Raw genomic sequence first — 13,479 nt, 5'->3', positions numbered from 1 at the left:
GAACATCTTGAAGGATCTTCATGAGACATCTGACAAAAGTTGTCCTTTCTTTTTGTATGATGATGGATAAGAAGACATCTCTCAGGCACATCTTACAAAAAATCAAGGACATTCATAACCTTGACTACAAGATGGAGGAAGAAGATATGGTAGTGATTAGACTAAAAAGCTTGTCTCGATCCTATAAAGTTTTCATAGAAACACTCAATATCACTTCTACTAGAGTTTGCTCTGATATTTTTTGATCTCTGCAACAAGTTTTTGTAGTAGGATAGATGGAAGTTTTTGGCTAAAAATTTTGTAACTCATTGATACTGCAGCTTACAATATTGTGACTTTAGGCAAGCTCCCTTCTTATCGTAGGTGTCTGTCAACAAGGAATTAACTGAAAATGACAAAGTAGGGTTGTTCTCTCAATCTTTTCCTTGTTTTCAGGAATGATTCAATAAACAACACACGAACAACACTAATACTTAAAGGACTTGTTGCTACGATAATATTGGTGACCCTGGGATTGACTTAAGAACAACATTGGAGGCAGCAATTTACTTTTGATGTTTTGTTGAATAAGTATAGAAACCCAAAGTCTCTTGTGATTATCCTGAATTGCAATTCAAGTAGAAAAACCAGTAATGCGCAAAGTCTCTTACCAGAGACTCTCAAACTTGATTAAAAAACACTTACAACTGAAGCCCAAAGTCATATATGTAAGTAATTGCAGCCGCTACCAACTATAGCAATTTGTCCTCCTGCAGCACAAAGTGTTCAAAAGTTCAAATTGGCTCTGAACACAATAGGCAGCTCAAAATCTGCACAACTAAATTCAAATCCCTCTTGAGCAAAGCTGCAAAACTCACAATCAATATCTAGAAAATGTCGACACATAACACCTTGAATCAACACAAAGTTTCAAAGCAAGTTGCCCTTTTTATTGAAAGCAATTCAATTTACATTTGAGCTCAAAGTCTTTGAGTACAAATACAAACTGGCAGAATTTTCGTGCATTGCCAAAAGATGATCATCTACAATTAGCTCCCTCCTTTATATACAGAAAGGGTGGAGAGAAAGGTGGAGAAAGACGGGCAAAACCCTTAACCACCTCGACTCATTCTCTAATAATGCTAAAGGCTTAAAGCACTTGCAACATGTTACATTAAGCATCTTTGCATGTGATACTATCACATGCAATTACATCATGTTTTTACATTACATATAATCTATCAAATACAAATTACAAAAATATGATGAAAATATTTTAAGTGTCTGACAAGACAACAACTTCTATTACATCATCCTTTATTGGTTCCCATGCTGCTACAAGATGTCCAATGGTTGATATGCTCTGGTTTGCTGAAAGCATCTTGATTACTTCATTTGTGAAAGGGCATTGCGTGAGTTGATTATTTCATCTAAAGAGTTTGCGAAGTTTTGTTTATCTCATTTCCTTGATAATTGTTATAAAGAGTTTTAGAGATTTGGGTTGTCTTTCTTATGTTTTCATTAGCTTAGAATGCAGACTTGACTTGGAAGGTTAATCATGCATTGTATTGTGATACTCAAACTCTTAAGATTACCGTATATTTTACACACCTAAGTTCCTAACTACTGCTCCAAGTTCATTTCAATTTCTTTCGAAGAGGTCATGGCTTGTGAAAATTTTAAAATCCTACTTCAGCGCCACTATTATTCCTAAACCCACAGTGAGCTTCCATTGCTCACGAGCCAAGAGAAAAGAGAGAAATGCAATATCAATTGAAAAGAATGATAAAAGAGTTAAGAAAAGATGAAATTGCACAATTGGCTTTTGGGGGTACACGGAAATCTCCATAGGTGTTCAAAACAATAATTCGTGAAGTGGAGCAATCTTTGTTAGTTTTACAGTGACAACTTCATCAGGGCTATGGATGCCTGACTAGCAATGGGGCAATATCCAGGATGCTTTGAAGTCAAGAGGAACCTATAACTTGTCATGACTATTCTTAGTGTTTCTGAGTGGTCTTGTTGAGTGGGAATTAATGCATTTGCACACACTCAGGCTATCGCAAATTAAAGGTGTCTTGATCCGATTTATGATTCTCCTCCCCTTTTGAGTTTTGTTCTTTCTTCATGTAGGCTTGAGATCTATTGACCCAAGATTTTGAGTTCTAATTAAGATCTTATCCTTGAAATGTTTGTAACATTTCACTCATGGAGTCGCAAGATGTTGTGACCTAATCACATCACCCATCATAATGGGACCCATTGTCTTGTCATTTTGCTTGGCCTCTTTTGGTTTTCTCTTTCTCAGTAGCTCTTGGTGTTGGTCTCTCAAGGTTCTCCTTCCTTCTAACTGCGAAGTAATGGATAAGGGCCAGAGTTTAAGTTATTTCTTTGCCTTTTAAGACTCCAGTTTTGAAACATGCCCTAAAACAAAGCTGTGAATTTGAATGAATCAAATTTGAGTGTTGATCAAAGGATTTTTCTATTTCTTGCAAGACTCCATTGGATCCAAATAGAAGAGCCAGTCATCATGTTGAATAAGGGAGCATTTTAGAGGCAAACACCTACAATGGTTCCTCCATTCAACTTGAGAAAACCCCACAAAGTTGAAGAAAGGGTACGCACGATGTTGCTCATCAAAAGATATTTGAACACAAACTGTTGGTTGAGAAGTTGGATCCCAATGAGATGAAGAATGAAGGTAATGGATGACAAGTATCAATGATGCCGCCAATGCATAAATTACCCATGTTAATAAACAATAGGTGGAGTGTTGAAATCTGCTATAGAAGCCAGGCAACTCCTAAAGCAAGTCAACCCAATCAATGGAAAGATATCCATGACTAGTAGCAGAATGCACTCGCATACAGTTCCACCTAAGTCGCGGAAAACATTGGAAAGGATTGGAGTCCTTGACTTGCCCAAAACTCTGCTCTCCCTCACCAAAAGATATTTGAACACAGACTGTTTGTTGAGAAGTGGGATCCCAATGAGACGAAGAATGAAGGTAATAAATGACAAGGTTCAACGATGCCGCCAGTGCATAAATTACCCATGTTAATAAACAATGGGTGGAGTGTTGAAATCTGCTATAGAAGCCAAGCAACTCCTAGAGAAAGTCAACGCAATCAAAGGAAAGAAATCCATGACTAGTAGCAAAATGCACTCGAGTACAATTCCACCTAAGTCACGGAAAACATTAGGAAGGATTGGAGTCCTTGACTTGCCCAAAACTCCACTCTCCCACACTATTAAGCCCATATTCAACTCTATCGTGGAATATTTGAATGAGGAATAAAATCCTCCGCTACCGCTACAGTGCGCTTTAACGCAAAACATACATGGTCAAGGAATGTTTCCCTCGAACAAAATCCTTAACACCTCCAAATCCCCGCCATAGAGCGCATAATCGCATTGGTCAAGGAATGTTTCCTTGAACAAAATCCTTAACACCCCCAAACCCAAAAAGGACAAAATCCACGATGGCATGAAAAGTCCGCCCAAGCCCCCTTCTCAAGCAAAAAATCCACTTGGTCATGGAATGTGTCATAAAATCCATGACTCCCAAAACATGCTCCAAATCTCTCTGGTCAAGAAAAAAATCTTAATGTTGAAAAGTTGGACTCCGAAAAAAATTTGAATCCTTAAAACTTCAAAATTTTAGAAAGTGAAATGTCATAAAAATCAGTCAAAAAATGGAAAGAGCAAGAAATTTGAAAATTTTCAAAACTTGGGAAAGTTGAGAAAAAATCATATACCGTGATAAAAGAATTCTTGAAAGATGGAAAAAGTGGGATTAATTAATTATTTTAATTAAATATTGATTTTTATCAATATTTAATTAATGAATTTTGAATTAAAATGGCTTTTTGAGAAATAATACGATGGCAAAGTTAATCCATAATTGAAAGAAGAAAAAGTAGAGAAGGATTTCATGAATTTAAAATCAAAAAACCGATTAAATATTGACTTTCATTAGTATTTAATTAATTAGTTTTCAAAAAAGTCAAATTTGGACATAACTTCTTCATGAAGTTAAAAGTGTCAAAATGGAAATTTCCCAAAAACTAGAAGATTAGCAGTGAAAAGTGGCAAAAAAACACTTCAAAAAAGGAATCTTGGAAAAAGTGTATTCCTTTTCTTTGTCCTAACCTTAGTTAGGGCTGACGTGGCATGATTTGGACCATTGGTTATGCTTTTCATCTGGGTCACCCATTGTATTCATGGACCTATATAAAGGCCTCACTTCTCATTTGTAAAGAGGAGGATTTCTAAGATTGTTGCTATAAGCTACTAAGACAATAAAGTTTTCATTGAAGTTTGGTGAATACTTGATGTGTTTTAGTGATTGCTTGTTCTCTTAATTCCCTCATTTAGATGAATTCCTTCCGTTCATTCTTTTGACCTTTTAGTGATTCTAAATCGTTGTGAAAAGTTACCCTGAACCTCTTTCGTGTGTATGCTTAATTTCTATCATTCATATACATTGTTCTCTATGATAGTCTATGTGGTGATATGAAAATCTTTTGCATAACACTTGAAGATTGCACCAGTTCACGTGTAGTTGTATTATAACTTGGTGAAGCGAAGCTTGGTAATTGAGGAATTTCTCCACCAATGTACCATATGTTGTTGTCACTACCCTTAGGATTAGAATAAAAAAATTGAACCCGTATCCCCTTTCATTTACGCATATTTTGTGAAAATCCCCAAAAAATGTACTTAATCGCAAAACATTTTTATAGCTCCCACATCCAGTATAACTTGAGAATGAACCTAAGAAAATATATTAAGGCCCCTTGTGATCATCAACAAATCACATCAACCGCCGAGCTTATCCACAGCCAAGACCTAACATTAAAGGAACCTTGGAGTCATCTTATGATCTTCTCGCAATCTTAGCATACACAAGACATTGTTCAAGAGAAGAAAAGATACCTTGGTATTTTGTTCTAGTGTTTGGTGGGTCATAAAACACACATCAACAGGCATCACCAAAGGAACTCAATTCAAAGGTTGTAACATTCCCAACTAGCTTCTCTCTTGTTGTTGTAGGCAAGAGACAGATATCTCAAAACTTTTGAAATAACTTCATCTTCATGAAATATTCCTCCAACACATACTATCTCATTGATCTTTACCATATAAGATTGGATGTTCTCATCTTCATAGCTTCATATTTTCCCTTCAAACTCTACAACTTGGTCATTTTCACTATTGCATTTCCTTCATAAAGAATTTGCAAATTTCCCCAAATCTGATCCACATATTCCAATTCCATGACATTAGTCATTTCTACATCACTCAATGGACTCAATGAAGCTTCTTTTGCCCTAATGTTCACCTTGGCATCATTTATCTCATTTGGGATTGTAGGGTTTTAAGGAAGGTTGTATGAATTATTTGTTATCTTCCAACAATTTTCATCAATGCATCTAAGATGTATAATCATGTGGTCCTTTCATAATGCATAGTTGGTTCCATCAAATCTAGGGTTGTCCTTCATATTAGCTACCATCTTTGGATATTCCTCAAGTTGTTAGGCTTCCTAAAAGGGACTAGGCTCTGATACCAATAGTAGGAAATAGGCAGTAAAAATCTGCGAGGCTAGGTGAATCAATTGCTTCTAATAACACTTGAGCTCTAGCCCTTGAAACCATTAAATGCTTAAACCCCTATTATTGATTTCCAAAATGATATGCATGCAAACATAAACCAAAAACATCAACACACCATAATACAAAGATTCTTATCGTGGAAACCCAAATAGGGTAAAAACCATGATGGTCCTAATTGTTGGAAGATTGGAGAGATTGTTGGAAGATTGGTTTGATGATGATATGTTACATTCATGACTGAGTTTGTCATTGATGTCAACATTGCATGTTTGATGTCTTTTGTGGTATCTAACAGAAGAACAGTGCAAAGATCAAGTTGATAGAGACGGCTAGTTGAGCATGATAGCCACCCGAAGTTATGGGAGATACTTCTAAGTATCTGGCATATGCAGTTAACGTCGGAAGCAGAAAGGATAAGTCTAGAAGAAGTTATGTAAGTTTTGGTGATATCTATTCTGAGATAGAGTTTATAGAGGCATGTTCTGGTAAACTTGTTATATCTCTTAGCAGAGTTGATATCTTGAGGATCGAGGTTGAGGACATAAAGAAGACATGTTGAGGATGACGTGGCTAAGCTCGCTCGTCATAATTTTGCATGTATAAAAAGTTATTCAAGTTGCAAGGCAGAAGATTTGTGTTATCGCTAAGTGTAACATGTTCTTAATGTGGTCCTATAATAATTAATTGAGAAGGACTAACAGCCGACTCAAGGAATTGTTTAATGGACTCGATATAAAGGAAGGATATTTTCCTTTATCATGGTATGGATATATGCAAATTTTGAATATTCTGAAAGCAGCAGAGTGTGAAATGCGAAGTTGAGCAAAGCAGTGCGAAAGTGAAGGAAACTTCTTTGCCGAGGTTTTGCTGAGTGATCCAAGGTTTGGTATTTGGATCCGAGGTTCGTGACCTGGTCTACAAGGTCTGACAGTGATTGGTCTGGTTGACAGGACAGAGGAAAGAACAAGGAAAGAAGAAAATAATAGTAAACTATTTGTTTGAGCAGTGAGCTCTTCTTGTAGTTGAAATTGCATGTTTGGGCAATGGGCTCTTTTTGCATACATTGTACTACAACTCCTAACAAGGTTGGAATCTCCTAACAGGGATTCAAAGTATCATAACAAAGACTCATTGTACTAAATGTTGTAATAGACTCCTAACAAAGTCCATCATCTAACAAGGAATATTCATATTAGTACATATCTTGTGGGCATCATTCCCACCGGAGTTTTCCCTCTCAAGGGTTTCCCTAGTCAACATATTTGGTGTAATTGTTTATGTGCATCTTTGTATGGTTGCTATTTACTTTGGTTGAATGGTTAAGTTTGTTTGAAGAAGATAAGTGTTTTGGTTGTTGGATAACTGATTCACCCCCCCCCCTCTCAGTTATCTTGGTGGACTATTGTTTCTAACACCAATACCCATAATAAGACTAATACCTTGTTAGAAGTATAGCTTATTACAATATGGGGAATCCATATGTATTCAAGTACATTGTCAGTTAACTACTCAAATTAGCCTTAGGCACCCACCCTAAAGAAGTCAAGAAATCCCACTGACTTACAGTACAATTTAGACTACAATCTAATACATATATGAATTGTATGGTAGCATCTACCTATGCCTTGTTCAATTCCATAAAAGTGCAATAAGATCTCTTGTTACAATTCTCTCTACTGCAATCAAATAAGTGATTCAGCCTTTAGTAGATCTTCTACAAACCAACCCTGGAGTTTGCAACAAATCTTCCACTTGCACAACCACATCTTCTACCCTAATTCATTCTCCTTATAACAGCAATTAGGTCAGCAAAACCTAATCTCAAACTACAAACTCTATGCCAAAATCAACCATCACGATCTCTCGTACTAGCCAAACATAACTTAGATCCATCACAAACACCTCAACATCATCACCCTAACCATAGAACGTTTTACTAATCTCTTATAAGTCGTCTTATAATCTTCCTTTATTATGTCGGCCTATAACATAAAAATATAACTTGTAACAACGCAAATCCTTTTAAATCTTCCATCTCAATCAATGTAAGCTGCCAACTCTTTAGGCACAGAATCCTAGATCATCGTAAGGCATCATGAAGCTCAAAACAACAATCAAATCTATTGCATCCTCTAGATTTGCTAGTTGTTCTTCCCACACTCAAGAACACTATCACCCTTTAACAAAACACTTGTAAATGCCTTGTGGATCATCAGAATCACTAACCCTTTGAATCGTAGGTACATGACCATGTCCTTAACAATTTCCCAATTGTGCGACTGTAGATCTTCTCTCTCACACTTGTGCGACATCAAGCTCTACAACTTTGTGTTTTTATTAATAAGTAAATAATCAATCTCTATGATGCCATAACTCAACCAAATCATCATTCTAGCACCTGTAACTTGATATGTACATTGTAGACAACCTCTACATCGACTCCTAAGATGCACAACAACTCATCTTCGCTAGTCTTCCTTTGCGGTCCTAAACATTTTGTATCTCTGTCATCCAAACTGTATAATAAACATATACCATGTAAACCATCCAAACTTAAACATAGTAGTGACATGTAGAGATCAATGACAATGCATCCAACTTGCCAACAATAGCAACAGCACTTACCCATCCGTAAACATTCTCATCAATTTGCAAATCATCATTTATAAATTTTACAAATGCAAAGAAACATAATTCAAAAGCAATATAAGATTTCACCAAGTGTTGGACTTCGACTAGACAACCTCAGTCACCTCATTGTTTGAACTTGCAACAAGACATCCACTCAAATCTTAGAGTTGCTCAAGCTCTACATTTCATCAACATCGAGACTTCAAAATCACCACCCAACCTAGGCTCAGACAACTAATCCCTCTACTACCAAGTAAAAAAGAGGGGGTCTCTATTTGCAATGGGGTGATGGTGTGAAAAGGTCACAACAGGTCACATGGGGCCTTTCACTGATCGTGCTAGGCATATTTAACAGATTTGAAAATTCAATTCATTCAAGAGGCTAAAAAATTTAAAATCTGAAATTTTCTAAACAAATCAATTATATTAATATATTAATTGACAATCTTGGACTGAATCAGACATATAAAGCCAGTCCAAAAAATACACATCCGGCCAAATTCAGTTCACAAAATCCAATATCAGTAACTATGGTGCTAGGTGCTGTTACTTAAGTTATAAATTCTTTGTCATGATTACCTCTGACGTTATTTCCTCATATTTTTGGCCTTATTCAATGCCAATTTCCCTGAGCTACACTGGGCTTACCACTGCAAGTATCACGGCTATTAGTTTCAGACTTTATGCTTGTTTCTTTCTGATTAATGAAGAACGGAGAATCCACATCACCCTCATTTTCATATTAAAAAATGCTCGTAGATTCTACAGTTTTGTGAACTTTTTGGTGCCATATGCTCTAATTATTCTCCTTCAGGAAGCTTATATTTTAAAGATATGTATTTTTACATAAAGTACAGCACAAAATATGATTGTTTTTGTGCATCTATCTGCAATGTACATACTACATACTACTTGTATCCTAAGGTTTCTTATAACTGCAGCATCTTTATCAGCAATCTGCTAACTTTGGCTGACATCTTGACAAGATTAAGAGAAAAAGAATCATAAAATAATAAACCATATGTCACTTATGACCAATTTTTCATTCAAATAGTCAATGAGGTTGTGTTTTAAAGATTTCTAAAGTGACATCTAGTGTTGGATTCCAAGTGGTGGTCCTTGGACTTCCATGATAGTTTCTAAGCTAATATGAGTTGAACAATTGGCTTCTTAGTTAGATATGTTGATTGTAAAGGAGGTCTCCGTATAATCTCTCCTGGACTTGGGTCGGGCTTAAACCCGGAAGCTTCCTAAGCAAGAAATAATTAAGCAAATTCATTCAAGAAGCATATCGACTAATTTGAATTTGTCAAGACAGTCTCCAGAATTTTAACATTTAGGAGGCCCATATCCAGTTAGGGCATAGGCACTGCTTCATCTATGTGCCCAAAGTGCTATCAGACAAAAAACAAATGTTTCCATGGGCTTAGGCTATGCGATCAGGCTTGATACTCTTAAGATCCTAATCTTACGAAATGTCAAAATTCAGCAGTGAAATGAATCAAATGGCTCAAATTTTAGAAACTGGTAACAAGAAGAAATATAGGGAAAGAAATGCGTCCAAATTACAAACAATTCTTAAAGAAGAAACATACAAAGTAAATTCATCCTAATTACAAACAACCCTTAAACAAAAATATAAAGAGCAAATGGTGTACTTTGCACTGCCCGCGTTTTTATTGTTCAGAGACTTTGCATCTCCAATCTGGGGATGGGCTGCAAAGGCTTCCAGATAACCAGAAACATCCACCTATCAGCATCATGGTCCCGTAAGTTCAAATTAAATATACAGCGATTACAAGCCCCACCGAGGTTGAATTTAGTAGAAATATGTTGAGGCAACACAGTATTACCTTGTTAAACCATATTTCCCTGGACAAATCCACTGCTTGCGAAAGGTTGGAAAACGGGCAGCCCTTGGCCATTTCTGAGACGAATTTGGTGCTCCCGCAGCATGCTTTAAAATCCTCCTCCGAGAGAGACACATCCATTCTAATTCAACTTGGTATTCTGAGATTTTTGAAGTCCAGAAAATGCAAATTGAGGATCTGGGTCTTGATTATCTGTTTTAAATTTCAACGAAGGAAGTTGGCATGGATGACATTAACGTTACATGGGTTCTCGCAGCGTCACACTAAAATTCATATATAAGAAGAAGTCGAATCGAAAACATGAAAACTGTCTGCGACGAACTCGCACCAGTAATGACCTGAAGAAATGACAAATCTCCTCAACTTCTGGAAGAATATAAATCTGCGCACTTTAGATGCCAGAAAATTATATAAAATCTGGACAATAGTAGCGTTCATGACTATAGTGTAGTTTAATTACTCTGGAAAGGCTTTTTACCCGTGCACTTGTGGAAAGTATTTTACAACAAGAGACACAATGGGTCATAGTTCCTACCTAACGGTTGTAGAGGTGTAGATGAGTGAGAATTTAACATTGTGAATGCATTAATTTTTGCCTAGAAATGCACTTGTGATTTGATAGGATTGCTTATATTTTGTTGTTAAATTTTTGTCCTAGAAATGCACTTGTGATCTGATAGGATGACTCATATTTTGTTGTTAAGTTCTCGTGCTATATTATTATATCTTTGGGCATTTAAGTCCAAAAATAAGAGGCCAAAGTCCCCAATATGGCACTAAGTACTTAATATCATACTACGATCAATACATATGCTTTAGACAGATTTGCACATTCTACATTGACAACTTAAATGATGTGCAACGAGGAAAGATATCCATAGCAATATTTGAATTATACAACTTGAAGAAGTGATGAAGCATTTAGAGTATCACATTATATGTTTAAGCATACCATGCATGCTACTAGACAACCATAAGTAGTTGGAATAACTCCCTCAATTATGTATTATTCTCATCTTGATTATCAAATGGAACTCTAAGTATCATATTATATGTTTAAGGATACCATGCATGCTACTAGACAACCATAAGTAGTTGGAATAACTCCCCCAATTATGTATTATTCTTATCTTGATTATCAAATGAAACTCACACTATTTTTAATCATTAGCACTAGACAAAAACTAGGATAGAGATATAGACAGAGATAAATAACAGTATACAACAATAACAACATAAACATATATGCAGAAGAAAAAATGATAGATAACATAGAGGAGGAAGAGGAAGAGAGATAAAACAGTAAGATAGAGTGATACCAACATAAATTGTGTGTGTGAGAGAGAGAATTAAATATAATTATTTTTCTTAATAAATCAAATAGTCAAAATAAAATCATGCTTATAATAAAGAATTAAAATATATTATATTTTAATTAATTAAACTTAGAATTTAATTTTTATATTAAAACTCACATTTTTATAAGAAAAAATGAAATGTATTGAAATATAAAAATATTTTATAAGTAATACTAATTGTTTAATTTTACACAATTAGATAATGCTTACTATTTAATGTTTTGTATTTCCAAATTTTTTATAAAATTAAGTAATTTTTAATTATGAAATAATATCTATATAATTTAATATGTACATTTGTAAATAATAAATAGATGTAATACATATAAATTTGATGTTGATGAATAAATATGATGTAGTAAATAAGAAATAAAATATAATAATTAAATTTTAATACATAGTTTATAAAAATCTAATAATAATTTATATATTTTTTAGAATTGAATTATTTCTATTTTGTAGTTATTTCTTTAGTATTTTTTTGATATAAAATATAATTATTAATTTAATATTAAAACATATATTTAAGTTTTAAATGTATTTAAACTAAATGATAAATTGTTCAAATAAAAAATATTAATAATAATAAATAATATAAATAATATAATTTAAAAATTGTAACACTTATCAATTATACATATTACAAACACTATTATAAAATATAATTAAAAAATAATATTGTTTAATTTATTTTTATAAAAGTAAAATAATAGTAATAATTTAACTACTTTTATTAAAAAAACAAAGTTTTTTAAAAATTAAAAAATATAACATATTAAAAATTATATTAAAAAGACATGTGTTAGTTATATATATAGAAGTATAATTTGAACTTATGTGTTACATGAAGTTTTAGGAACAAGTTATATCAAATAGTCAAAAATAAACATCAAAGTAAAACTAATAATAAATAATTTAAAATAAGAAATTAAGAATATTTAATAGATTGTGATAATTAATATTGATTAGACATGTTGTGTGAGGTGGAAGATAAAATGATTGAAAAAATAAAATCTTATCGACTTGTCACAAATGTGGAAAAGATAAATTTATAATTAATACATTTATTAATGCAAGATGAAGTTGTTAAAAAATATTTGTATTTTTTGTTAAAGAAAATTAATTTTCTCCTCCACCAAAAATAGTATGGACCAATAGAATGGATGAAAAATGTGATTTATAAAATAATGAAAAATTAAAAAAAAATATAAACATTTGAAATCTGATATAATGTTTTAAATTCTTGAATTTGATTGGTTAGTGTTAATGTCATATTTGCATTGACATGAATGCATAAGTATCCTGCCTTGGCAGAAACTAACAAGAGACGCTATGGGAAGGAAAACGCAGTTTTATAGGTAGAAAGGAAGGATATGAATAGAGAGTTGTGGAAAATTTTAAAAATATTAATAATATTATTATTTTAAGAAATATACAAATAATAATAGAAATTATATTATATGAATGAATTAGTCATTTTTACCAATTTAGTTATAAGATGAAATATTTGATTTAAAAAATAAATTGTTGATTACTTAATTCAAATTACTACATTATCTAATTAGTTTAAGGGGTAGTATTAGTTCTACAATTTGTAAAATGGTATAAAAAATTAGAGTAAGCTCGTAAAATATATAGTGTAAACTTAAAGAAATAGCATTTTACAAATGACAAGAATAAACATCAATGTAAAACTAATAATAAATATATTTGAACTTGTAAGAAAAATAGATAGTGATAATTAATATTGATTAGACATTCATTTGTGAGGTGGAAGATAAAAATGATTTTTTTTTGAGAAGTTAGTCTACTTGTCACAAATGTGGAAAAGCCACAAATATGAAAAAGGTAAAGTTGTAATTAATGCATGATATACTTGTTAGAAAATATTTGTATTTCTTAAAAATGACAAAAATAAACATCAATGTAAAACTAATAATAAATATATTTAAAATAAGAAATATAAAACATTTAACTTTATATTTGAACTTGGTAAAGAAAATAGATAGTGATAATTAATAT

The 13,479-nt window shown here is 33.1% G+C and overlaps 1 protein-coding gene across 2 annotated transcripts in view; it reads right to left on the bottom strand.

Annotated features, from left to right (window-relative positions):
- LOC149563172 (transthyretin-like protein) overlaps positions 1-10,525 on the bottom strand; it is a 148,062-nt gene extending 137,537 nt beyond the window's left edge. For both annotated transcript variants that reach the window (XM_089826560.1, XM_089826561.1), the window contains exons 1-2: positions 10,082-10,525; positions 9,887-9,978 (exon numbers count right to left, since the gene is read on the bottom strand). In XM_089826560.1, coding sequence (XP_089682686.1) covers positions 9,887-9,978; positions 10,082-10,219 — 230 coding nt within the window. In that variant the 5' untranslated portion in view covers positions 10,220-10,525. The remainder of the gene's footprint in view (positions 1-9,886; positions 9,979-10,081) is intronic.
- Between the last annotated feature and the right edge of the window lie 2,954 nt (positions 10,526-13,479).

Source organism: Cupressus sempervirens, chromosome 4 (genome assembly GCF_028749045.1).
Source record: "Cupressus sempervirens isolate cs-2001-9-10 chromosome 4, ASM2874904v1, whole genome shotgun sequence".
In the NCBI taxonomy this organism is placed as follows: Eukaryota; Viridiplantae; Streptophyta; class Pinopsida; order Cupressales; family Cupressaceae; genus Cupressus; species Cupressus sempervirens.
Note: the sequence above shows the minus strand (reverse complement) of the source record. Positions and strands in the feature narration are given on the sequence as shown.